General features: G+C 44.5%; 1 protein-coding gene across 7 annotated transcripts in view; it reads left to right on the top strand.

Annotated features, from left to right (window-relative positions):
* FRMD4B (FERM domain containing 4B) overlaps positions 1-27,798 on the top strand; it is a 233,365-nt gene that overhangs the window by 174,649 nt on the left and 30,918 nt on the right. For all 7 annotated transcript variants that reach the window (XM_081901464.1, XM_081901461.1, XM_081901460.1 and 4 more), the window contains 4 exons: positions 4,595-4,678; positions 7,086-7,151; positions 8,027-8,084; positions 9,842-9,928. In XM_081901464.1, the coding sequence (XP_081757590.1) occupies positions 4,595-4,678; positions 7,086-7,151; positions 8,027-8,084; positions 9,842-9,928 (295 nt within the window). The remainder of the gene's footprint in view (positions 1-4,594; positions 4,679-7,085; positions 7,152-8,026; positions 8,085-9,841; positions 9,929-27,798) is intronic.

The raw sequence follows: 27,798 nt of genomic DNA on the forward strand, positions 1-27,798 counted from the left end.
TCCAACCTGAGCTTGAATACACTGGCAAGTGAAGCTAAGGCAACTGGGGAAAAGGAATGAGCCAAAGTTGGAATTTAGACCCTGAAGTTCTGTTACTCATGGAAATAGAAGCACAGAATACAATTTGCAGTGCTGTGCCTGTGACATTATATTTAGACTTATTTGCAGTTGGGGAGGTAGCTTTTCCTCAGGTCACATTGACATTGTGAGGTGGTTGGGGTTTTTTGCTTTCATCTGTAACATGTCACTCCGCTCAATTAATGAATCCATTCAGTTTATTTTCTTAGGAAAGTGTGCCATGCTACTCCTTGTTCAGTGGTGCGCTTTGTATCGCACACATTGTCATCTGGGTAGTGTTGGGTTTGTGAAAGTTGATCCTGTGTTGTGAACAAGGGTTTGAAGTTTAGTTGATCTTCAGTTCTCCTGCAGCGTAAGGAGTCTATCATTTTCAGCCCTGTCATAGGAAACCTCTGAATTACAGCTTGCACCTTCATTCAGTGTGTAGGAGGTGGCTTGCCTTGTGACTTTTTGGGGGCCCATGGTTCTGAAGTAGAAAAATAGGGCACTGTAGTTTGTCACGGGTGTGTTGTGAACGTATATTAGCCTCTTAGTGGCGAGCCACTGCGGAGGAGCTTTGAAGGAGGTGAAGAAGCTGTCATGTATACCACAGAGAACTAATGAACAGATTGCTTCAAAGTCGAGATGAGAGCAGAGATGTTTTATTTATTTAGAAGTTTTTTTTACCCGCCCTTCACCTAAGGTCCCAGAGCTGATTACAACAATAGAATATGCAATGTATAAAAACAGATAAAACAGCTAACATTTGTAAGAGCAAGGAGAACCGTTTCAGCCAGAACAGAGCAGTATACATTCAGCGAAAGAGGAGGGTCCTACAAAACAAAATACCTTAAATGTCTAAGGCTATGGTATAGAAGAAGCATCTCTTCAGCTTATGTCGAAAACTGTACAAGGAAGACTCTAGATACCCCTCCATGGGGTGTTCTAGCCTTGATTCAGGAACCTTTACACACAGATGCACCCGTTCACACCCCCAAGATATTGCCTCCCCCCATTTCTTGGGAGTCAGAGAAAACCTTGGGATATTGGGTGACATGACTTGACTTTGTCATTCATATACAATCGTACCTTTGTTTTCGATCAACTTAGTTCTCAAATGTTTTAGCTCCCGGATGCAGCAAACCCAGAAGTGACTGTTCCGGTTTGTGAACTATTTTTGGAAGCCGTACGTCCGACGGGGCTCCTGCAGCTTCCAATTGGCTGCAGGAGCTTTGGTTTCCAAATGTTTTGGAAGTCGAATGGACTTCCGGAACGGATTCTGTTTGACTTCCAACGTACGACTGTACAGGTAACTCTCATCTTATGTGGGGGTTATGTTTGTGGTCATTGCTTGCAGATGCAAAATCATGTAAAGCCAGGAACCTCCAGAACTGTCCCCACTACAAGGTGTAGGATTGCTTGCCCAGCTTTGTGGAGCAGGGGTTCTAGGACACTGCCAGAGCGCTCACATCTCCTTCCCTTTTGCCACCTTCCCAAACCTGGGCAAGCCCAGCATTGCAGAATTGCCCAGGTGGTGGTGGGAGAATATATAAATGGGGAGTGGGTTACACACACACACACACACACACACACAGTGCAAAGCTGTGATTGCATAAGTAAAATAAGTGTAAGATGCGAGTTACCTGCTCAGTTATTGTACACTGGAATACTACTAGCTGAAAGTGTCGGCACAATTCATTGAAACACTATGTTTTTGTGAGATGGTACGAGGAAATGTGAAGGTTATTTCCATGTTATAGCCATGGTGGGCCATTAACAAATGCAAAAGGTGTTGCAGTCTTCATGCAATGAACACATGCATGCGAACAGCTTGTAATAATTGTTCCCGGTTTTCTTTTCTTTTGGGAGTAACTCTCTGAAAGAGGTTTGCTCAAATAACACTCAAGCGTTTGACATATAATGATATTTGAGGTCAGGAAGAAACTTTCCCACCACCTCAGATTGGCTGCAGCCCTTAGGAGAATCTCCTCTCAGATCGACTTTCTTGTCATCAATAGCTATTTGCCCTGCAGGCCCTGGACTACAATGGGCCTGCTCTGTGGTGGGTGGAGACCTAGATTCTGGTGAGAACTGGCAGCTGAAATAGAATCCTTTTATTTCCTATAGGAACACTTGTGTTAAAGGACCACAGTTGAATTGGAGTGCTTGTGTTATCCACACATGCAGACATATTCTCACTCCGTGTGTGTTTTTCAGTTAACTGAAAGTGTTAAAATAATGGCTTGGATCCTGTGAATAGAACTCAGTTCAGTGAGGGCAGTTTTTGCTTATTTCTTATTCCCTTTGTTCCATGAAAATGTGCTCCAGAGCAGTGTTTCCCAAACTTTTTTGGGCAACGGCACACCTGTTTATTGAAAAAAAATCTCACGGCACACCACCATTAAAGCCCCGCCCCGTGACGTCAGCGCGCAGCGTCACGCCGGGAGGGACGCACGAAAGTGAAAGTTTTTTCCCTCCCCCTTGCCGGGGAACCTCCAAGCTTTGGGGGTGGGAGGAGGCAGCAGAGCGAGGGACTGAGGGACGGCGGCAACTGAGGCGGCGGCGGCTGTTGTGGTGGTGGCGGCGATAGCGGGCGGAGGAGGGGGCGGCGGCGGGGCTTGAGGAGCCGTCGCCGGGAGTTGCTGCTGCTGTTGTTGCTGCTGCTGCCCGGACATGCCGGCCTCCTCCTCCTCCGCTGTCTCGCGCTCCTCCCTTTTGCACGCGCTGCCCCGCCGCTCGGCACCACCACCGCGGAGCCGCCCCCGGCTCGATGCGGATCCTCGCCGCCGCCGCCTCTCACCGCCCGACTCGCCCGCCTCCCTCCCACGGCACACCAGCCAATGTCTGACGGCACAGTAGTGTGCCGCGGAACACCGGTTGGGAAACACTGCTCCAGAGGGATCAGGGAACAGCATGGGGGGTGGTGTGGGGCGTTGCAGGACAAAGGCGGAGGCCTCCTCCCTCCTTCTGCCAGCAAGAGCCTTTCCTGAACTGCAGAAGGGCAACTGACAATTTATCCCAGTGTTGTCGTGTGTGTGTGTGTGTGTGTGTGTGTGTGTGTGTAAACATAAGCAGATAGAGCTTAAATCTGATTTTTTTAAAAAAAATATTCCAGTTCTGGAAGAGGTGATTCTTGCTGCCAGAAAGGAGATATTTCTCTTGACAGGAGGCTCTTTCCAGAAATATTTAGATGCCAATGCTGCGATAATACTATCACTGCGGTGGGGTACCTTTTTCAGCCTTCATTCCCATGGGCAGCTTCCCTGTGTGTTTGCGTAAGTGGTGGATGGGGCCAGAGCCAACGTTGGGTGAAGCAGCAGATGTGAGACTTACCTTTGTATAGTAGACTACATGCTAGCTAGGCAGAAACCAGAGGTCTCTATGCATGCATGCACACACACACGCCCCTCCATCCTCTGCCCAGGCAACCAGAATGTCTTCTTGCAGTTCAGGGAGGCATTCCAGGCAGACAGAAGCACACAAGGAGGGCGCTCACAGCAGGGCAGTTGAGTGGTATGTCCTGGGGACAGTCAGTCCCAAGGAGCAGATAGAGAGGACTGGAGGGGTGCATTTGGCCCTTAGGTCTGGGGTTCCCCACCCCTGGGCTACCACACTGTTAGGAAATCCTTCCCTGTTTTTGGACAGGTGCACATCCAGAGAGATTCTGCAACAGAGGGTTGGGAGGGAGTCACACTTTTCTTCTGTGCTGAATTATTTAAAGATTCTGTGAGTTCAGTTTAGAACAAGGCACCTTGTATAAGAAGTCATGCGTCAGCTTATTCCATTGGGGAAAACGAGGCACGTGTTAGTGACTCAGGAAGCCCAATGAATTACTGATACAGAAAAGTCATGTTGGTGCTTGCTGATCTCTGCTAAAAGCATAAAGAAATCCTGCAGAAACTCGTTGGCCTAATTAAGCAGATAAACAGAAAGTATTGCCCACTTTTCTTTTCTGCCAGCAACCACACATGCCTTTTTGTCTTCTTAAAATAATTAAATGGATATCTGCCCAAACCCTACATCTTGGGGCCAAGTTACAATTTCCTTTTAACTTTCTCTCTCTCCTATTTCTCCCCCCTCTCTAAGAACTAGAATACTGAGAATGCCTTAGCTGATTATTATTATTTAGACAAAAAGTGGAATCAGATTTGCTTTAGGAATCTTAAGAGATGTGTCCATGTTAGAGAACGCGGGGGTTTGTTTTATCGACTGGTTGAACCAGAAGGTATCGTTTCAGCAAAGAATATTCAGTGGCTGATGAGTATCACCGCTTCTTTTTCTTCGGCAGCCAAATTTCCTCAGTTGCACTGTGTCCCTAATCAGAAAAGTAATGCAAGTCCACTTCTTTTGTTCAGAGTTGTCATGCAAGAAGGCCTATAGGGTTACGTTGCTATGACAGCTGGACTACACTATGAATGAACCCGCTTCCGAGTGGCTAAAACTCAGCCCCCTTTTCCTAGAACCAACTGGGCAAGTCTTACTGATTCCAAAATAGTTAACACTCTTCCATTCTTTTGTTTTCCCGTGCACTTCCAAGTGATGAGAATGCAAGGAAAGATCTAAAGAACTTGCCTGCCTTTCCTACCAAGACGCTACAGGAACACCCATCGCTCGCCTTTTGGTAAGACACATTTATTTTTTGTTTCACTTGCCTTTCACACTTTTATCCTCCCCTTCTTCTCTAAGCAGAATTGGAAGGGTCGGAGAGTCACAATGTCTCTTCCATGAATAGGAAGGGCTCTTTCCATACTTGTGGTCCATGAAGTAAGGATGAGGAGATTTTTGACAAGTTTCACTTCCCATGCTTCCCAGCGCCACCTTGTTCTGGAGGGTTCTCCAGCCCTCCTAAACAGCTTTTCAATGGACAAAAGAGACTGCAGGGAGGAGGAGGGGAGGAGGAACTGGGCAGAAATCACCCCCCCTGTTTCACTCACAGGGACTCTAGATCCAAGCCATAGTTTCTCTTCTCCCCCTGCCTCCAACTCCCCATACTATCCTCACAACAGGCCAGCAAAGTAAATAGGTCTGGCTGTGCCTTGCCCCCAAGGCCATCCAAGGACTTCCACCTCTGAGCAGGGGTTTAATCCAAGGTCCTCCTGGCCCATCGAACACTTTATCTGACGCCCTAAATAACACACATATTTTCATGAGGCTGTCGAAATTTCCTCCCAGCTACTATTTGTTTGAAAAGCTGTTGAACAAATAGTATAGATGTATTTAATACAGACACTGCCCAGAGTTCTGTAGGTCGATAAGTGTATCTGAATCCAGGGCCAGGATTTAAAGATTAGTTCAAATGTTTAAGGAAAACATAGGAATGTTTTAAAGGAGTTGACTTTCATAAGATGATCTCTCTCCAAAGTAAACTCGGGGCTGTAATCCTGGGACTAAAAAAATGCTATTATGTCCCCTGCTCAGTCTTCTCTAGGCTAAACATACACAATTCCTTCAACCTTTCCTCATAGGACTTGGTTTTCCATACTCTGACCATCTTCGTTGCCCTCCTCTGAACCTGTTCCAGTCTCTCTTCATCCTTCTTAAAGTGTGGCACCCAGAACTGGGCCCAGTATTCCAGATGAGGTCTACCTAGTGCAGACTAAAGTGTAACTATTACTTCCCATGAGAGTTACGTGGCCATCTTTGTTGTTGCCGCTTCATAGTCCATTGCTGTCATGCTGATAACTCACCTTCATAAACTCAAGCCGCACTATGAAATCTGTGGTTAGCAGAGAGGGCAAGTCATTGATCATTTACCACAGCTTTTGGGCTGCAGTTATGCACACAGGTAGGTGTTGCAAGCTCAGTAAGTTTTAAGCAGTGTATGTAGGGTAGCAGCCTTTGTGGGCCCCACGGTGTTGCTATCTTTTTCTCTAGCAGGGCTCCTGTGTCTTAACAATATCAGTGTCCTGCAGAAATTCAACAGATCTAGCTATTCCAGTCATTGCTGGCCCATGTAAGCCAGGATTATCCCTGTTAAATACCTGCATTTTATGCAACTATGAAAGGTCCTGGTAAGGCCTGTAGCAGACTGTAAGACATTTTAGCTTGAATCCAGAGTTCCTGTGAGCTGAGCTCTGCTCACAGGATGCTCCTGCTAGAGGAAGAGGTGAGAAGGTGATTTTCACCCAGTCCTTCTTCCTGCCGCAGCACTGCAGGCCACTTCCCACACTATTTCCAGAGGGTCTCTCAACCCTTTAGAGGGATTATGGGGGCAGGCAGGGGTGGAGGGGGAATTGCCTCTCCCTCTAGGTGGAGCATCCTGTGATCAGAGTTGAGCTTACAGGAACTCTGGATCCAAGCCCAAATGTCTTAAAAGCTGCTACTGCACTCCTTCCTCCACTCAGCAGGACTCTTCTGCCTTTAACAGCAGTCAAATTCACTGAGCAGCTACATTATGAATGGCTGCACAATGATTATATTACCTTCATTATCAGAGGTGATATGCTTCAATACCAGTTGCTGGGGAGTGCTATTACACTCATCTCTTGCTTATGGGCTTCCCAGAGGCCTCTAATTGTAAGAACAGGATCCTGGACTAGATGGGTCTTTGGCTTGATCTGGCAGGGAACCACTTAACTTCTTCTGTAATTTCCCCCAAAGATAATGTATTGGTATAGGCAGTTTTCTGACATAGGCACACTTTTGTCTGCAAGTTCTCATCATGGTGATAAGTGATGCGGTAGAGAACCTAACATAACTCCACCTGCTTTTTGCTAAATTTCAGCTTTGCTGTGCTTGCAACTCGTTCAATGCTTGTGTCTTAGTAATGGGACATTCTACAATAGTGTGCACGATATAGCAAGGTTAATTACAAATTAGAGTCCGTCCTGCTATATCAAGGAACAGACACATCGTTCCGTTCTGTGTAGCTCAGTTCCTGAATGTGCAAGAGTGCGCACCTCACCAGAGAGGTTCTTAGCGGAGTGTTGTATGTTTGTGTGTGGAATGGTTTTCTGAGTGCCGTCAAACATTATTATTTGGTATAAAATACTTCTGCCGCCTCCTTAACCATTTTGCTTGTTCCACAGTGAGGACAGAGTCATTGAACATTATGTAAAAAATAAGGGGCTGACCAGAGGACAAGCGATTGTTCAGTAAGTGTTTCACTTGGACATTTGTGGGGTGAGGTGGAGTGCAGAAGGGGCTTCACCAGTGGTGTGATAGGTTGACATGGTTCTCGGTTAGTCACTGGTAGGCACTGATGGTCAGCGATTACATGCTGAAAAATGACTTGCCCACCTGTAGGTCACAAAGGCATGGACAGCAGATCTTTGGACCAATTCCCCAATTCCCCTTCTACACTGTCTTTTCTCCTGAAGGCTCCACAGTGCCTTTCATAGCCAGGAGCCCACTTAAGAACTGACCCAACAGCTGAAGCTGTGCAAACAACTGAACATTCCATGAATAGGCACTAGCTTGGTCAGATCTCATTTCCTGGTCATATCTCCCTGAGGTTATGTGTACTTGACTATTCAAATGTCTATCATATAGCCTGGTCAGCTACATTTACCATGGAAGTGTACTCAGAAGAACATAAAACACACCTTAGAACTAAGCTTGGAAAATAGTGCAGACCTGTATTGTTAGAGAGCTCAGCCACAATAATTGGAGCCAAGTTTTTAATGGAGTTCAGCTGTTAAGCTGGCAAGTAGAACAGGGGCTGAGCACCTGTGCCAAATTGCACAGCACAACTTTTGGTGGTGTTTTTTAATGGGAGACCACGCTAATTCCATTCTGCTGAGCTCTTTTGACATTTTTTTTGACCATGCAGTTTGTTGCTGTGCTTGAACGCATTCGTAAACATACTTCAAACATAGCTGTTGACTGATCTGTTCTAAAAAAAAATTAAGGGGCAATGGGGAGAACCCTCTGCTGCAGCTTAAAGAGGAATAAAAAAATCAGAGAATATGTGCTTAGAGAGAACTTCACAGAAGAGCCGTCCCATTTACTTATGAATCTGTCTGCACAGGTACATGAAAGTGGTTGAAGCTCTGCCTACATACGGAGTCCATTACTACGGAGTAAAGGTTAGTGACTGCTGCAAGAGAACCTAAGTGCCTTGGGGCGGAATTCAGCATTGCGCTAAGTGTGGTACAAAGTCTGCTTGTACAATGGGACTTCCCCCCCCCCTTCTCCCCCCTGCTTGCCCCCTAAACCTGTTCTAGGGGTTTCTTCAACCCTCCAGAGCATATTTAGGGGGTGCTTGCGGGGGAGGAGAGGGGAGCCCTGTTGCATGAGTGGACTTCGTTGTGCGCACACAGTAATTTAGTTGAATCCCACCCACAGAGTTGGAGTTTTGAAAGAACAGTGCCCCCCCCTAGAAAAAAACAGGAGGGAACAGGTAGAAGGTCCCAGGTTCAGTCCCTGGTGGTGGGGAAAATTTCAGTTTGAGGCACTGGAAAACCACTGCCAGTGAGAGTAGACCAACCTTCCTTGACATGCTGCTGTCCATATGTTGGACTGAAGCCCCCTATCATGTCTGGCCATTAGCCATGCTGGCAGAAGCTGATGGGAGTCAGAATCAACATCTGGAGCAACACTCTTGCTTTAATTCAGTCTATTGTTTTTAATATAACAACATACATGTGGTTCCCAGGTGTTTGTTCCCCTTGGCAGTGATTAGACCCAGACCTGCATAAACTTCAGCAAGATGGTGGCCTCATGTGCTTTCAGGCCATACTGTGAGGCCATATGCTAGGAACCTTGTGTCATCTTCCACACACAAAAACACAAGATGTGGCATTTTATTTATGTGTGCAATTTTAAGCAATTCATGGTAAGCAATTTTAGGGCAGGGTCACATTAAAAACACAGACAAATACAGCATTATTTGGTAATAACTTAAGATCACACATACCTAATGTATACATTTTATAATCCCATACGTTCCTGATTAAACTATGCAAGCTTGCCAATATATGTTCATAATACAGTTGTTGAACAATGCCAACTTCACACTAGCAAGCTAGTGGCTGAGAAATTGAGCTGTGAACCAGAAAGCCCTAGTTTACTTTGGCTGTGAATGCATTTGGTGGCCTTAGGCTAGCTGCCGTTTCTTAGCCTCTGAACCTCGTCTGCAATAGGTGGATGATACTAATAACCTGTATTAAAGGCTTGTGGTCAGGTTTACTGAAACAGTGTGTTGGCTGCATAATGCTTCATGTTATTATCTCCTTAACTGAGAAAGAGAGACCTGTGAAATATGAAATCTTGCACAGGTCCCTCAAAGAGGAGGCAGTCACACAGTAACAAGATAAGCTTCAGTCTATTTCCTTACTCTGTTATTATATGCTCGTGCAAAGCAATAAATGCAGGGTGATCTACTAAAGGCAGCAAGATGTACTTTGGAGTAAAGTGCCAGGGATTATGCTGCATGTGTACATAGCCCATTCTTTCCTCTCAGCAGTGTCCCAGGGCAGCAGTACTTTGGACATACCCCTCATCAAACCCCTTCCATTGTTGTTGTTTTACCGCCCACAGATTTTCCTCAGCTTGCGCCCCGCCTGTAGCCACTGTTTCAAGGAATGCAGCCTTCTCGCTTCCTCACTGCTTTCTGCCTGTTTGCACAGCATCTATCTTCCAGCTGGGAAAGGAATGGCAGACCACTTTAAACAATAATCCCCGCTCAGTTGGCTGCAGGTGTGCTAACAAAGAGCTGCTTTTCGTCTCCCTAACCTGCAGATACTTGTTGCAGAACAATATAGTTTTTAAACGCTACTGCATCAACTCAGCAGCGCTTGACTCCTACTTAGGTCTCGCCAATTGTGTCCTTTCTGTTCTTCAGGATAAACAAGGGATCCCATGGTGGCTCGGGATCAGTTATAAAGGAATCGGCCAGTACGATTTACAAGATAAAGTCAAGCCTAGGAAGGTAAGTCTCTCTGTGTGTGTTTTGTAATACATAGGTGCGGGTGCAACTTTAAAAAAAGATGATTAGCAAAGTGTTCCTCTGTTCAGTGAAAGAACTGAATCCAGTGTAATCTAGCTTTTATTAGGGACTGAACCTTTAGTGCGGCAGGCGCTGCCCAGTGGAACTCCCTGCCAACAGAAGTTTGGCAGGAATCACTCTGATTACTCTGTTATTGAAACAGGCCTTTTGAAATGTGAATTTCTTTTCATCTGTCATTTTTTATTGATCCTTTTATTGATTTTACTGTCATGTCAGGGGGTTTTCTGTTGTATACTGACTCGCTGTGTTTTTTATGAAAGTGTTTATATAAATAAACACTGTGTGAGAGGCATAATACAGCATTTTTTTGCCGTGGTGGGGAAAATGTGTGCCTGTTCTGTTTCTCCCACAGCTGTTAAAGAAGCTGTCATGGACCAATAGAGGGGGGGGAATGGACTTGCCACCTTTGTGGGAACTATTTTATACAAACCTCACAGAAATATATGGCCTAGTTTGTGCATCCACTCACTTAGGGTTGCCCTTTCTCTCTCTCTCTCTCTCTCTCTCTCTCTCTCTCTCTCTCTCTCTCTCTCTCTCTCTCTCTGTCTCTGTCTGTCTGTCTGTCTGTCTTTCCTTTGCCTCCATATTTTTAACCCTTCCCTGGCATGCAGTTGTGTAATGCATGACACTTCTTCTTGCCAGGGAGAGAACCAATGGGAAAAGCTTTGCCCACTGACTTTCTGTGTCTGTCTGCCATCAAAAGTAGGGGAGCAGGCCTTTTGGAAAGGACATGTCCATTTGCCATGATTAGGTCTGTACTAAAACGTGATTAGAATAAATTCTTTGTCCATCTCACTGAGGGGCCGGTGGCATCACAGGTGAACCTGAGGTGTGGCATGAGGATAGGTGGGTAGGCTAAAACCTTTTGTCATCCATCGTAAGCAGCATATCAGAACAAAATAAGCCTAACCCTCTTACCCTACCAAAATAGAGGGCATGGTCCTGCCCCACTGCTTTCTCTTGCCATCCCTAAAAGGCCCCTTTCCTCCTCCCTGGGCATATGATGTGTATAGGAACTGTCCCAACTCATAAATCATAAACACGTGCAAATCATAAACTTCTGGAAGAGCTAATTTCCCTTGCCGAGTGTAGCAGGGATGCTTTAATGCACGTGACTATCCCACAGGGAAAACGCACCTTGCTTCTTTGCAGCCACACCTCTGTGCTTTATCTACATATCAATGCCAAGAGCTAGCTATTTTGCTCTTCTTCCTGCTCCCTAGATCATTTAGGGGTCAACACCTCAAATGCATTTCTGCCACCTGCACATTTTGCTGCTGTCTCAGAATACAAGTCAGGTATGTGTAGGAGTGGTACATCTGGCCAGATTTTTTAGCAGACGTCTATATTTGAAAAAGTATCTCAATGTGAAATTCATTTAATACCGTAAAAGAGGCAGATCTTACTGGACAAGAGGTCTGCCACAGAAAATGCTCTTTCCCATGTCCCCAACTGTTCCACAACAATGCAAGTAAATAAACCAGAAACAATTAGTCAACATGCCTCAATTTTGTTTTGTTTATCCAACCATCAGTTATTCATCTGGTAGAGGAGTAGCTGAACCTATGGCTCTCCAGATGTCATTGGACTCTTAACTCCCATCATTCCTGACCATTGGCTAGGGATGATGGGAGTTGTAGTTCAGTGACTCCTGGAAGACCACAGGTTAGCCATACCTGATCTAGAACAAACAAGCAATGGCTTGACTATGCAGTGATCAAATTATTCAGTGAATTTGTTTTCATTTTTAAAAAAAATGTATATCTTGCTTTTGTGTTCAAAAGTTGTTGTTGTTGCTGCTGCTCTGCTGTTGTTGTTTGGTTGTTGTTGTTCCTGTAATTGCCTGCTCTTTGGTAAAACACTGGTTTGGAAGAGGGCTGGGTAGTCTTAACCTGGGGCTTAACCTGGGCTTCCAGGGTAAAAGGAAAGTTGACAATTTAGGTATAGCGCTGCTCATTCTTAAGCAAAGCATCATTGTATGTTACTACTGTACTTACTACCAGGGCTTTTTACAGGAACTCAGTTTCTGTCATTATAAGAGAACAAGGGAGGTGTTCATGGAGAGTTCTGGCACCTCTTTTTCTAGAAAAATAGCGCTGCTTAGGAGTCCTGAATTGTGCATCTAGGCTAGTGTGGTATAATGGTTAGTGTGTCAGACTAGGACTGGGGAGACGGATGTTCAGATACCCACCCACTCATGAAACTCACTGGATGATCATGGGGTAGTCATTCAGCTTAACCTCACTGGGTTTATTTTAAATATGAAGGAATGTATCCCACAGTATTTTTATACCACTTGTCATTAAAGAAAGTCAGAGTTATTTCCTGGGGGAGTGGGAAGAGAACTATGTACACTAGCTTCAGTTCCTTAGAGGAAAGGTAGGTTTTTAAATGTACTTATTAATACATGTTTCCTCAGAAATAAGTTCTTTTTAGTTTAGTGTGACTTAAGCCCAAATAATGGTTTTAGGATTACAGCCTTAAACACTTAGTTGTCACTGCAAGCAATCTTTCACACCATTTGAAACAATTCTAGGGGAATCTGTGCTTGTTAATCTGTGCTTAATTAATACCAATTACTGGGAATGGTGATACAGCAAATGGCAAGTGTTTCTGCGTGCCAACACACATAAAAATAGACATTCTGCAGTCTATTTTCCAAAGCAACACACACACTTACGCAGCTCCTGCAGTAGCTACACAGCATAGACCACAAAAGGAAGGGAAAGCGGGTGGCAAGTTTCGATGCCAGCCAGCTTCTGGAAACAGTGACTCCAACTAAAAGGAGTCATGGAAGAAGAGATGATAGTACAAACAGTTTCTTTGCACAGAGGGTGGTTCTTTGTTTGCCATGTGCAGTAAACTGTAAAAGTAAGCAAAAGCAACTAAGCGAGGAGTAGCTGCAAGGAGAAATAAATACATATGTTTAGCAAGGGTGTAAGAGAGAGGTGTACAGAGACTGGTGTGATTGGTGCATCAGGTGTCGAAATAGTTTCTTTTTGCACACACAGAAAAAGTGATGCATACAACCTCAGTTTGGTTACCAAAGTATAGCCAGTCAGTTAGATGGTACATCCAGTTAAGTGTCTTTTTCTTCACAATGGTCAGTGAGATGCTTCTGGGAAAGCCCAGAAGTAGAGTATACTGTTGCCTTCCAGCAACTGGAATTTAGCCTTATTCTGTCTCTAGGAAACTCTCGGAAACATAGCCTGGTTTTGTCTAGTCCTGTTGCCCTCTGCATGTTGTTGACGCCAGTTCTTATCATTCCTGGCTGAGACTGATGGGAACTGGAGTCCAACAACGCCTGGAAGGCTACAGATTCGCCATCCTTGGTTTAGTCCAATGGACAGCCACTCTCCAGAGTCTTAGGATTTTAGCCACATTCCATGATGATGCCAAAGAGTGAACTTTGAACCTTATGCTTGCCAAGTCTGCTTTATGTGTGTGAGGAATGACCTCTCCCAAAATCTGCCATCCCCTTCCATTTCTTTTGCTTACGTTTACATCTCTCTGTGTCTCCCTGCCCCATGGTGATCAGGGATGTAACTGCTTTGCAAGTTAAGGGACACTTAGCCTTGGCTCTGCCAACAGAGTTTTTTTTAGAAGAAATATACAGAAGCCTGTTATTACCTAGTCAAACATAGCCTACTGGCTGTCTTACCTTAAAGCAGAGCAATATAGCAGAATCTTTATGGACTTTGGAGTACCATTTGTTTGAACTCCTTACCTCATCAAAGCTATTGCTCTCATGCACATTGAGCATGCCTAGAAGCCTGACATGCTTTTTCCTGACATGCTGGCTTTGCGCATTTGTAGTGTTTGTATGTACATTGTTTTTAAACACATGAGGCCATGGAAACATGACATTCCCCCACGCCTATTATTCTAAAGAGGTGCATTGCCAGCAGGGTTGGTTCTACATGTGTAGCTCAGCCAGGGAGACATCAGGTAGAGCCTTGCAGCAGGGCTTTACAACTTCACCACACATGGTAGACCACTTGTTCTGAAAGATAGTGCATCAAACTCTTCCTCCAGGTTGAAATGAGCCAACCAAGAAGAGGGCTAGGCAAGGAAATATTCCCTCTGGTACTTCAGCTTTCTGTATGTAGATTACATACTGACATCTATCTGAGCTATACTGCTTGAAGGCGTTGATCAGTTTTAACAAGACAACTCAGCTCCTTTACCCAAAAGCAAACATTTTTGCAGCACCTCCTTCTGCAAGCCAACCATAGACTTCAGGTAATTTCTTAAAGGAGAAGTGCCTGGACTTGATTACACCTGTAAACTTCACCCTCTGACCTGGAAGCCCTGCCCTTCTAATCATAGGGATTATGGAGCAATACATTGGTTGTTTATAAGACATAGGGGCACTGCACATGTGATTAGGAACACAGGAAGTCACCTTGTATGAGGTCGAGTCACTGGTCTATCTAGCCCAGTATTATCTAGTGGGACAGGCTGTGGTTCTCCAGAGCTTCAGGCAGAAATCTTTCTCACCATCTGCATACTATACTTGTTTTTGATTTGTCTTTTAGTTTATTTTGTCTGTTTGTGTTTTGCCTTCTTTTTAAGCTGCTTTGAGGCATTCTCTCTCTCTCTCTCTCTCTCTCTCTCTCTCTATATATATATATATAGCAACTAACACATACAATTAACAGCAATCCTTTTAATGAACATGGGACCTTCTGCAGGCAACATATGTGATCTGCCCTCTGAGGTATTATCCTTGCAATAACCATGCCTGTTTTTCTCTGTAAGGCCAGATTTGCAGGTGTCTTAAATGTTTTTCATCAAAAAGAATTGTCTACATGGGAGGTCTTGTAATATAATTTTCTTAAATGTTTATGCTGAGAATTAAAAGCCCTTCATCAAATGTTTGACCTCTGTGTGTGTTTGATTTTATTTCCCCCTCTCAGAATCAAGTGCAAATTTTGCCTAGCTAGATTCAACTAGTGTGCCAAATTTATTATTACTGTTACAGTTAATTTCTTAATCACCTTCTAAGCCACCCGTTTCAATGTGATTTACAAAATGAGTGAATTTTCTCTATGTATTTCATTTCACTTAATGTGAGTATCTCTCAGTGAAACAATTCTGAGGTGGGGGATATTTGTATAATGCATACAGAAAGCTCATGGTAAACGTAAAATAGTTTCTTAGGAATGGAATGCTGGTGGTGAAAGTAATGTTATCTCCTGTACATTCACTTGCTTGTCGCTGCCTGCATGGATGACAAGGGTAGAGGGCAGGTTTTGCTTCACGTGAGCTTTCCTTTGGGGTATTGGCTAAGTTTTTGTGCAGATTAAATCTTCCGTTACAACAACAACTTGATTAATTCTAAAGTATGTGAGATGGGTGCACATGTAAACCCACATTATAAATATTTATACGTCACAAAATAAGAAAAGAAAACCAGATACATTCGAGTCTATGCCACTAAGGGTACATTCAACATAAGGGGGGTGGGGTTTGGGTATGGATGTGATAGAACACTCAGCAAAGCCACTCCACTCTTACCATACAAGCTCGCAAAGGGTATGTACTTAACACCAAACAGTACCAGTCATTGTTGTGACATAGACGATAAACAAATTGATTATTATATCAGCTCTCTCTGATGCAGGCCAGAAATATCAGTTCATCTCTTATGCAAGCAGTTCAGTGTATATAAAAAGGATTGATTTCAAAGAACGTGATATATACAATATATAGGTAAAATCTGTGAATACTGAATTATGCATTTTTCATTCATTCATTCATTCATTCATTTAATTTTAACCTACCATTATACTGATCAGGACCTCAATACCTTAAGGACCACCGACCTGGGCCCTGTGCTTGTCGTATGAGGCCGTTCTCTATGTCCCTCCTTCCACAGAGTTTCAGAAGGTGGCAGTAAGAGAACAGGCCTTTTCATTGGCTCGCCTGGTGCCATCATTACATGTCTTTAGGTTTCAGCCAAAAGCATTCCTCTTTACCCATGCCTTCTACTATTAAATAATCTATGGCCTGTTAAAGCTGGGGGAGGGAGCTATTATTACGATTATTTTGTTATTATGCTGTCTGTTGTTATGCCTTTTATTTTATTTTTTAATTATTACTGGTGATCCGTAATGTGTTCTTAATGTTTTACACCTCCCTGGGATCTTTTGATAAAGGGTGGTATATAAATTGAATGAATTAATAAACTAATAATAATAATAATAATAATAATAATAATAATAATAATAATGGTTTCCATTCTGTATGAGAAGGGAGAGTTGCTCTGTATTAAAACCATCAGATTCAGAACACAAACATTTTTCATTGTGTACACTCACATAAACATTCCTTTGTTTTCCGTCGTCAGCTGTTCCAAAGTTTTATGATCTGCTCTATAGTTTATAGCTTAACCATGATATACACGGATTTACATCTTGTGAGATGCAGAGTTTTTTTCAATATGCCGAAACTTGCTCTCTCTTCCTGCATTTACAAGGAAACGCTGACTGTACACCGTTCCCATTGATGTGTTCAAGGCTGGAAAGCGCCTGAGATTTTTAAGATACAGGTGCCTCTAGCAAGATTAAGGAGTGCTAACCTCTTTCTCTGGCACTGTTCCAGCCGGGTAAAACTAACCACACGATCTCCCTGCCTCACCCCCGTGGCCATTAGCCAATTCCACATTCTTTGAAGCTGCTGTCAGAGATAACCGCAAGCATCCTTTAGTTTCAACGTGCAACCTGAAAATAATCCTCTCCCAGATAAAGCCGAGTTGGGGTAGGGCGGCGGCGGGGGGGGGGGACCAACAGCTCTTTACTTTTCTTAAAAGAGAAATGAGGCATTTTATTTTGTAAATCCTACCCGTTCTACCACTTTCACCACCTTCTCCCCCAGCTCTCCCCATCAACTGCTCTTTTGGCAGGTGGCAAGAGCAACGCATAGTGCAGCTCTCTGCTAAGGGCAGGAGAGTCACCTGAGGTGCTATTTCCCCCTGCCATGCTGTGGAGCAGGCTTGGCCAACCAGGTGTGCCACAGACGCTGTTGAACTACAACCCCCGTCAGGGCCTGTTGCACATAAGTATAAATTTTTCAAACCTTTAAAAATGTCATTTTCCTATTCAGTAAGGGTAAAATCCTATACCTAAACGAGTAGGCATGTATGCAGTTGACTATTAATCCAAGATCAGTAACTGGTCCTGGGTTCAGAAGAAAGGCTTGGTATACAGCCTTTTAACACACTGTCATGTGCACATGTCACTGCTTACATTTTGTGGGTGAGTGTTTTTAACTCCCTACTGAAAAGAAAAATTGTCACCCCACACCTCGAATCAGATGTTGGCCAGGAGAAAGGATGCAGCCAACAGTGACTGAGGATCACACTAAACCTTTCTAAACTATCACTTAGAAGTTCTTTTCAGTGGAACGAAAAGCATTTCAGGTTTTCACTCTCCTTATAGTGCTGAGAATTACAAGGTTCTAGAGAATGCGGGGGATTATATTCTTGGACAGCATCTGATGTTCCAGGCAAAAGCTGGTAATTGATGCAGTCTCGTTCTCCTATATCTAACCAACATCCACAGCATTTGGGGGGGGGGAGAGAGTTCAACACAGAGCCTTGGGCAATGCAGGTATTCCACCCCAAGTTGTTTTTGTAGGAATTAAGTTTTAGCAGAGTTCTTACGGGTTTTTGAGTCTGGCTCAGTGCAGAACAGACCTGATTAAAACTATTTATTTTCTGAGTAAATTGAAAATAATGGGGTTTTTTATTTTATTTGTAATTTTCATTGATTTTTTTATTTATTTAACAAACACATAGGCAAAGTATTAAATCAATAAGGAATAAAAAGAAAAACTTCAACTTGGTGCATGCTATTCCTACATATGGGGAGTTTACTGAAGGGGTAGTGTCATCGCATTTAGTCTATTGACTGACTTATTAAACACACAAAAACCAAAAGTACTAGTAAATAAAGCGGTAGTGGTAGTAAATCTCTGATTACTCGGAGGTACCACTGACTCGCCTTGACCCATCGTAAATGTTACAAAGGGGCCCCAACTGTTTATGAAAGCATTGTCCAGTTTCACATCCCACAGCAGCCTCTTATCTCTGCTAAGGCTGTGTACCACACTTTAGACCACCAGACCTGCAGTGAATGGAGTTGAGCAATAAAGGAAGCCCATTCCAAATTTTGGGCTGCACCACACTCCTAAAGGCATTACTTGGGAGTGTGGTGTGCCCCTGAGGACTAACTCCCTCGAGTCCCAAGCTCCCTTGGTGGCAGCAAGGTCTTGTAGTTTGGCCTGCCCCAAAGCCTGCCGCAGTGTGCTGCAATGGCTTCAAGGAACCATGAAGAATGTCCTGTTTGTTTTATTTATTTCCACTGCAGCAGTATTTAGGGACTACAGGAGTTGTGAAACCACCCCATTGCTACCAAGTAAAACTTGGGTAAGAAAACAAGTGGGAAAGTGGTGGCACGAGTGAGGAGGAGTCACTGCTATTTAACTCCTTTGTATTGAATTGAAAGGAAGCACCGGTTCAATTTTTCATGGTAAGGAGGGTTGAACTTGAAGAATTATATTTTGGGGGGGCGGACCCACTCTTTTTCAGATATTGCTATTACCCTAGTTTTGACCCTTTCAAAACTCTAATCCATTCAGGGCTTTATTTTAGATGAGGAAAACCCCTATAGGCCTATCCTAATCCCCTTTCTCTAAACTTGTGTTCCTAGACACTCTTGCATTCCAATTCCCTTTAGCCCAAACCAGCAAAACCAGTGTTCAAGATGGATGGGATATCTGAGGGCTTAGTAAATTATATGTTGTTGCAAGTATCTCTTGTTTTCTGAAAAAAGTCGTATTTGAGAATATTCTTATTTCCGTACTGCTTATTTCTGCAGTCCACTCAAGGTGCTTAGGGTGGAATACATAAAATCATAGAACTGTAGATTTGGAAGGGATCCTGAGGATCATCTAGACCAACCCCCGGCATTGCAGAAATATGCAGCTGTCCCATATGGGGATCGAACATGCATGGTGCTTACTCCATTTTAATCTCCCTGACAAACCTGTGAGGTTGATTAAGATGACAGATAATGACTGGCCCAGGGCCATCCCATAAACTCGTGGCTCAGTGGGGAATTGAACCCAGGTCTTCCTAGTCTGGCACTCCAGACAATACACCATACGCATTCTCTAGATGATGTTCTACATTCAGCAATTCAGAAATACCATTGGTTTTGTCTTCTATAAGGGGGTGGTCTTAAGGGAGGTGGAGAGTACGCTGCTAGTTTATTTTGGAGACACTGGTTTTTATTTTTGCCCCAAGCAATATTATGAGGCTTGCAGCAATGGCTCATCATCTGACGTGCATGTGTACTGCACTCTGTGATCATCCCTAATTTCCAGTTGCTTCATCTCATCTGCAGGTAAATGACTGCCTGGTAAATGACTGCCTGGGACGACAGCTTCCCTGTTGATCTGTTCCTAGGCCAGATTTCCCCAACTTGGGGCCTGCAGAAGTTGTTGGGCCCACACATCCAATCACACTTGATCATTGGCCCTGCTAGCAAAGGATGATGGGAGTTGGTGTCTCAGGAGAAGGCTGCCCTAGACCTTTGTCCGCACTGCCGAATGTGGCCCTTAATTCAGTTTGCCAAACTCACACAGAAGCGTAGTCCCTAGTAAAACCCCTTGCAATGCTGGAATTGCAGTTAAAGTGTCCAGGGCAAATAGCCATCAACCCTCTGCTTATAAACCTCCCGAGGGAGTTTGTTCCACTGTCAAACAGCTCTTACTGTCTGAAAGTTTTTTCCTGGTTCTTAGTCACAATCTCCTTTCTTCTAACTTGAAGCCATTGGTTTGGGTCCTAGCCTCCGGAACAGGAGAAAATAAGACCCCTGGATCCTTTAAACATGTACTACTCATAAGCCAGGTGTCCCCCCCCCCCCATCTTATATTTGTGCATCTGGGTCTTCCTGCCTAAGTGTAGAACCTTACATTGGTCCCTACTGAAATTCATTTTGTTAGTTTTGGCCCAGTTCTCCAATATGTTGAGGTCATCTTTAACCCCAATTCTGTCTTCTGCGACATTAGCTACCCCTCCTGGTGTCATCTGCAAATTTGGTGCCTTTTTTAAAAATCTCATTTCTGGGAAGCTAAAAATGAAGCAAGATATGCCATTAGGTTTGCACCATTAAAAAACAAACAAACCCTAGGTTGCAAAAGGCATTTTCTTGAGTAAAAGTTGTGTATAAAAAGGAAACGATGGTTATGGTCCTGTTTCTACCAGTCCCAAGCATATGGCAGGAGCATGTGTGGCAGGGAGTGAAAGGCCTCTTGAGGATGACTACAAAGCCTTGATCAGCCACAGACTGAAAGAGTAGAGAAGGAACTGAAAAAATCATATCAGGTTATAGAAATGCTTAGCTTCTGTGCTGAGCAGGTTTACACTGGATTTAGGACAATCTGCTGAGGATTTAGGGCAGCCTAGCAAGGATGCCATTTCTGAGCAAGAGGGGAGTCCCAGCTGATAAAGCAACTTGGCCTCATGACAAAAGCATCAAGGAAACAAGTTGGGCAAGCTAGTTTCCCCCTCTTTCTTTCTTTCTTTCTTTCTTTCTTTCTTTCTTGGCCTAAAAAAACCCCAAGTTCCAAAGTAAAATGACTCAATAAACAGATGTAAGGAAGGGACTATCCGGTGTATTGTACAGCATGTCACATGTGCTACTGTCTGCTTTCTAGAAAGAAATCGTAGGGTGTGTGCTTTGTGCAAGTAGCTCCTGGCTCTCAGGGAACAAGCCTGACACTAGCTAGAACAGATGTGGGTTGAAATTCACAGCATCTGGAGGGTGCCAGGTTGAGGGGGGGATGTGATTAACCATTCGCTTGTGCTGTGGTTGCAGCATCATAAATAAGTTCGTGCCATTGGTGATTGGCTGTGGCCGCTGCTTTGGCCTGCCTCCCGTCACAATGACAGTGACCTGAAGGACATTGCCCCCAGATGTGACTGGCCTAGGCTGAAGTGCAACAGCACAGCCTCCCCAAGGGAAGTGAGCATTTCATTCCGAGTTTGCAAACAGAACCTGAAACTGCTTCTTTCGTTAGGGCAAGTTGGTTGTTTCTCTGTGCCCTCGTCTGCCTTCTTTCCACCTTGTTCTTAATGTTTTCAGAGCACTTGGAAAAGGGGAACACCTTGATCTGTTTGTCAGTAATAGGGAAATGGAGATTCTTGTGTGCCTATAGCTCTCACGGGTGCTATTATTTATCTACACAGTTTGTTTTTAAATGACCTATGACTTCATCAGGCTTTTGCAGCTATATATTCAGGTTAAAGACGATCAGTTAGATTCCCCCAGGTGAACCTGGGAGTGAGTTCCATGGAAACAGTGTGTGCCTTACTTGGAAATAAATGTATTTGCATTCTCAAGAACAGGTTGCCAGCAAATGGTAAACATGTTTGGACTAAATCTGCGGAGAAGGCTCTATTTGCTGAATACTATACTTATTTAGTCAATGGGAGCAATTCCCCATTTCACCTCTTCCTTGCTATGGAACTCTTGTGTAACTCCCATTCCTTGTAGCAGAACCTTATGCAAGAGACGTTCCCGGTGGATTGTGTCTAGCAGGAGCAAAGAAATGTTGAGGCTGTTGAATTATTAACCTACAGCCCAGCTTTATGCCTGTTTATTCCACTGTGGCTTCATTTGTTTGGAGAGAAAAAACAGCTTTCGACAGCTAAACAGAATACAAACGTTTTACTTTTTATGGTATGCAATGTTCCTCCTTCCCCCCTGCCCAAGTTTTTGTATTTTAACATTTCCTCCCTTGCTATAAGAAAAAAAAAACTGCTCCCTGGATCTAAGCCAGGAGCATAGTCAAAACATACTCTCATATATATATATATATAAAAGCATATGGAGAACTTTTGTTGTATACTTGGTGGAATTTCCCAGCGGGCTGTGTTTATGAAGAAGTTTTGCCAAAGCAAGGGAAGACTGGAGGAAAAGGAGCCCTTCGTTTTGCAGCTAGAAGCTAGTCGCTGGGAATCACAAGCAAGAAGAGTGCTGTTGTGCTCAGGTGCTGCTTGCAGGCTTCCCAGCGGTATCTGGTGGGCCGCTGTGAGAGCTGGGTTTGCCATTGGCCTGCTACATCAGGCGTGCATTATTTCCCCTGCACAGAAGCAATTTGAAGGCTTCTTGTGAAGCACACTTAAACGTCTGCTTTTCGTTGGGGGTCTGTGCATGGGCTCATTGCTTAAGCCTCTCAATCAGGGCTGTTGTCTCCCTCTACACTCTTGAGAATGCCTTCAGGTCTCCCACAAATCCTAGATACAACACTTTGGGAAGTGTTGCAAGTTTCAAGGAGCTAATGTACTCTGAAGTGTTTCTGAGAACACTGGCTTATAGTTGCATCACCACATCTTTTTAGTTCAGGTATTGGCTTGTAGCAATGGGTTATATATGTTTCAGAAGGGACACTGGAACAAGCCAAGACTACTGTCTATGCTCCAAGTATAGGCAAACGTTTGTTTCATTATTTCTAAAAAGGCATTACCCATCTTAGTTGTTGAATGATCCTGCTCCCTTGCGAAGTGTTGCAGAGCCCGGCTGTTATACCTGTACAGTCCCAAAATGCGTTGGTCATAAAAGTAATGACTGATTAGGAGCATAGCAAACAGCCTTATACTAAGTTCACGCCATTGGTGCATTTAGCTCAGTATTGACCCTACTCTGACTGACAGTAACTCTCAAGGGTTTCAGACTGGGGCTATGCCAAGCCGTACCTGGAGATGCCAGCCATCGAACCTGGATACCTGCGTGCAAAACAGATGCTCTACCACCAAGCTGCCATTTTGTGAAAAAACAGTATAGAATTGTGTTAAATAAAATAAAGGGTTGTATCTGTTGAAGCTCCAGGATCACTGCAGATGGTGACAGCAGTCACAAAATTAAAAGAGGCCTGCTTCTTGGGAGAAAAGCAATGACAAACCTAAACAGCATCTTAAAAAGCAGAGACATCACCTTGCCAACAAAGGTCCGTATAGTTAAAGCTATGGTTTTCCCAGTAGTGATGTATGGAAGTGAGAGCTGGACCCTAAAGAAGGCTAATTGCCGAAGAATTGATGCTTTTGAATTATGGTGCTGGAGGAGACACTTGAGAGTCCCATGGACTGCAAGAAGATCAGACCTATCCGTTCTTAAGGAAATCAGCCCTGAGTGCTCACTGGAAGGACAGATCGTGAAGCTGAGGCTCCAATACTTTGGCCACCTCATGAGAAGAGAAGACTCCCTGGAAAAGACCCTGATGTTGGGAAAGATGGAGGGCACAAGGAGAAGGGGACGACAGAGGACGAGATGGTTGGACAGTGTTCTCAAAGCTACTAACACGAGTTTGACCAAACTGCGAGAGGCAGTGGAAGACAGGAGTGCCTGGCGTGCTCTGGTCCATGGGGTCACAAAGAGTCAGACACAAAAAAACGACTAAGCAACAACAACATCTGTTGAAGTAGTTCCATCAGCACAAGGACTTACAGCTGCACAATGGGATTACCTCTCCCCGTCCCCGTCCCCAAATCTGTTCTGAGGGTTTGCCCAATGTGTTCTAACAAGATAGCTTCATTGGATACAGCCCAGCGCTTGGAGCGGCCTCCTGCCAATGCCCGAACTGGGATTTTAGGCTCAGAGTCTATTGAGCTGCATTTGTGCTCACTCTCCCTTTCTCTCTTTTCTGTGTGACTTACTCAGAAGCCGTAAATGTGCCTACTACAGTTGCAGACTAGCATGATTAACACCAATACCATGAATGGTAAATGTCTCAACTAAAGCCATTGCTTGTGTACACAGCAAACGTGTGTGTTCAGCTGCGCACACTTCATGTTACGGCACTTTAAGATAAAGTGCCTCCGTCACTTCGTTGGCTTTCGAGAATCATTCTTCGCAAGCCTATAAAATAAATGGCAAACTGGCGTTGTCCCTTACGCATACTTGCAAGGCTGCTCGGTGGTAAATATTGCTGTGGTTTCTCCCTACTCTTTCTTTAAAATTACCGTATTTTTCGTCCCATAGGACGCACAGGCCCATAGGATGCACCTAGTTTTTTGGGGGGGAAATAAAGGATTTTTTTCTTTATTTCCCCCCCAAAACCAGGTCGGGGAATCCAAACCAGGTCGGGGAACAGCGGGATGGCGGCACTCCGCCTCCCCACTGTCCCCCGAGCTTGTGGGGCTGCCTGATGTCTGCCCGAAGCATGGGGAGCTCTGCTTCAGCGCGCCCTGCACTCCATGCAGGAGGCTGTGGATTTCTGCCCAAAGCGCGGGGCACTCTGCTTCAGCGCGCCCCGCACTCCGTGCAGGAGGCTGCTATCCGCAGCCTAGGGAGCCCTGCGGGAACTCCCACGGGCTCCCCAGGCTTGCTGATAGCTTCCTGAAGCCTGGAGAGCGAGAGGGGTTGGTGCGCACCGACCCCTCTCGCTCTCCAAGCTTCAGCGAAAGCCTGCATTCGCCCCATAGGACGTACACAGATTTCCCCTTCATTTTTGGAGGGGGAAAAGTGCGTCCTATAGGGCGAAAAATACGGTAATAAGAAATCAGAAGGATATTATACTGATGTGCTGAGACAGAACTCAGTGCCACAGCCCCTGCCATGAGAGCTGGTAGTGAGGCACACAGAGCGGGCAAATACTCAGGATGCTGACGCATCGCCTGATAAATTCCCCACTGGCCTGCATGGTTCTCCCCATTTTATCCTCACACCTTTCTTATAAAGGTTCTTTCACCTTGCAGGCTTTTCCTGCAAGTAGAAAGTTAGCAGAAAGGTTTAGCCTAGTCCTCTCCCAATTTTCTCCTTGCAGGGAGGTTTTTCTTGGGGGGGAGCATTCAAAAGCAGTATTTTTTATCTGCGGCCTGCAGCACTTTGGTCCATCCCCATGTTATTGTGCTGCACACCTCGATTCAGCCCCATGTCGATTTACAAACAAAAAACAAAAAACCACCAGGCGGTTGAACCCTGTTTTCTCCCAGCTCCCATTCATACTCCTTGAGTGCAGAGCCACTTCTCCTTTACAGAGGCAAAGTTTATTTGTGTCCATGTTTGCTGCCTGCCTGCTTTTCCTCTCAGAAAGAAGCTCAAAGTTCCTAATAGCGGCAGACCTCAGCCCGCCCCCGCTAACAACAACAACAATAATAATACCACCACCAAATAACAACAGTCCAAACAATATGAAAAATTATTCAACAAAATATAGATTGAGCACAATTGCTATGTAGGATCAGGGTGCCCAAATTATACTGTGATGCTTCAGGCTCATTTGCTTGCTTTCCGGATTATACATTGAATAACTTTTAAACCTTTTTGAATGGTGCTAAGTATTTTGTTGACAGTTTTGGGTTGGATCCCTACTTGTGTGAGTGGAAATACACCTCTCCAATGTCTCTGGCACACACACAAATGCACATACAGGTCTTGTTTTCCCTGATCGGGTCTTTAAAGCAGCATATTATTGATGTCTACTTGGGCAGAGCTAGTGCACAGGTGCATAGGAACCTGCCTTTTACTGGGTCTAGACTATTGGTCTATCTAGCTCAATATTTGTCTACACTGACTGGCAGCATCTCTCTCCCAGCTCTATCTGAAAGTGCCAGGGTTTGAACCTGGTACCTTCTACATGCAAAGTGAACACTCTTCCACTGAGCTATGGCCCACTCCGGTGCAACGCAGTCAATAAGGGTGCTGGAGACCTAGGTTCAGGGTTCCCCCTCCCCTCACTGGGGTCAACCTAACCAACCTCCCAGGGTTGTTGTGAAGCTAAAGGCCAGGAAAAGAGCCATGTATACTGCCTTGACTAGAGGGAAGCTGGAACATAAATACGACAAATAAAAAGGCAGCCTTTTCCAGCCACGAACATTGAGGGATCTCTGAGGTGCTTACTCATGTGCCACACCCGACCTCTTCCTAGTCAAACAGGTTGTCTCTCTTGGTATGTTGCCGGTGCCCTTTCTGGCTTCCCACAGATACGCAGAGAGCATCACATAAGATGTCACTGTGAATTAAAACATTCCAAAGGAAGTGATAAGAGAGGGGGGAGCATGGTAAGTTGGAGTCATTATTAGTCAGAGAGCGATAAGGCAGGGAGACGCTGTGCTTTCCAAGAGATCTTGTTTCACACACACCTCCTTTTTCGTTCTCTCGGGGGGTTTTATTATTATTAAATGAACATGATAGCTGAGTTGAAAGGAAGTGTGGCTGGAATGTGGCAAAGTCTTCCTGTAAAACCTGTTGCCTTTTGATAGCGTGCACAAGGGCAGAGGGGAGGCTGCTTTTCAGCAGACTTGACCAGAGAACTGCAGCTGTGAAAGTCCTTCCTTCCCTCTCTCTTCTCCATGCCAGCTGCGTCCTTCCTCTTGCGGGACACCCATCACCAGCTCTTCTCCTCCCTTGCCCCCTTGTGCGAGGAGGAGGAGGAGGAGGAGGAGGAGGAGGAGGAGAGAGAGCTGTGGAATGGGGAGGCAGCCTCCCTGGTGGTAAAAGCTGATGATGTCAGCAGTGTGTCAGCGGAGGGAGGCAGCCAGCCTGTGAGACAGGGAGTTACACCTAGCTAAGTGTCTGAAAGTCGGGCAGAGGAGTTGAGACAGGAAGTTGCCCTGCTCACTAGGTGAAAGGAATTTGAGAGGTTGGTTGGAGAGGGGAGGATTTCCCTAAGCATGTATTGTTTTTGAAAAGCCAAACGCCGCACCACAATGGCGCTTTTGAGACATGTGGATATGGAATAACCAAAATCCTTCAAGAAATCGGCTCTGACTAAGAAACTCAGGTAAGCACAGAGGATCTTGCGTCCGGTTTTCCACTACAGCTGCCTTCCTTTTCTGCCCTGTGGGTGAAGTGTTAGTGTAAGGCTGCATGGTTTTGCTTTTCCAAAAGCTGGAGGGGGGAGGAGAAAACTCTCTGTATCAGGCTGCGACCCTAAGTGTATCTAAGTGGGCATAGTTCAGTTTAAATTAGCCAGGCTGGTGCCTCATAAAGTGTGTAAGATCAGAACATTAATGAGCTTACAGGTTTGACTAGCTGTTGAAATCATCTCACAGGTTGAAAGGTTTCAAATTGTCTTTTGATACTTCTTGCCTGGGTCAAATTTATTTTTTGTGATAGTTTCCAAGGTTTGCTTGCTTGCTTTATAGATGCAGAATATTGTGAGGCTGTTTTATGCACATTTTTTAATGGAATGAGAACTGGGTTGGTCAGCAACCAAGGCTGCTGAAACATTCCTGTGAGCCAGAAACAGGGTACTTTTTTAAAGCACAATCTCATGTGTAGCCTCCTTTTCAACAGAGAAGTCTAGTAAAACAATCATAAAGCACAGTTTGGGCAAAGGCGCAGTTTGGATCCAGTGGGATTTCTGAAGATGAAAGGCTTGCAGAAAGAGTGGTGCTTGGTTCTTCCATGAACACATGTGAAGGATTAGGCCTTATTTATGGCATGAGATAAATGCATTTAAAATAAATTTTAAAAATTGTAATCTTTGATGTTTTTGAAGTGTATGGATGCAGAGTGAGGTGGGCTACAGTTTGTTTCTCCACTGCAATGGTACACAGCAGCTTATACACACATACACATATTGTTGTATATGTGAAGAATTAAATGTTTCAATGAGTGGGCATGGACTGCAGATTTGTTTGGTGCATACACAAAGTGTGCTCTTCATTGAAATGAATCCTGTGGATGTTTATACTAAAGGTCAGTTCTGCTGTGTTGGAAGGAATTTCTTTGCAAAAAAAAAAAAAGTGTGCATAGGATTGTAGCCTAAGGACTTGGCAT

The sequence above is a fragment of the Podarcis melisellensis genome, assembly GCF_964234715.1.
Source record: "Podarcis melisellensis genome assembly, chromosome: 2".
NCBI lineage: Eukaryota > Metazoa > Chordata > Lepidosauria > Squamata > Lacertidae > Podarcis > Podarcis melisellensis.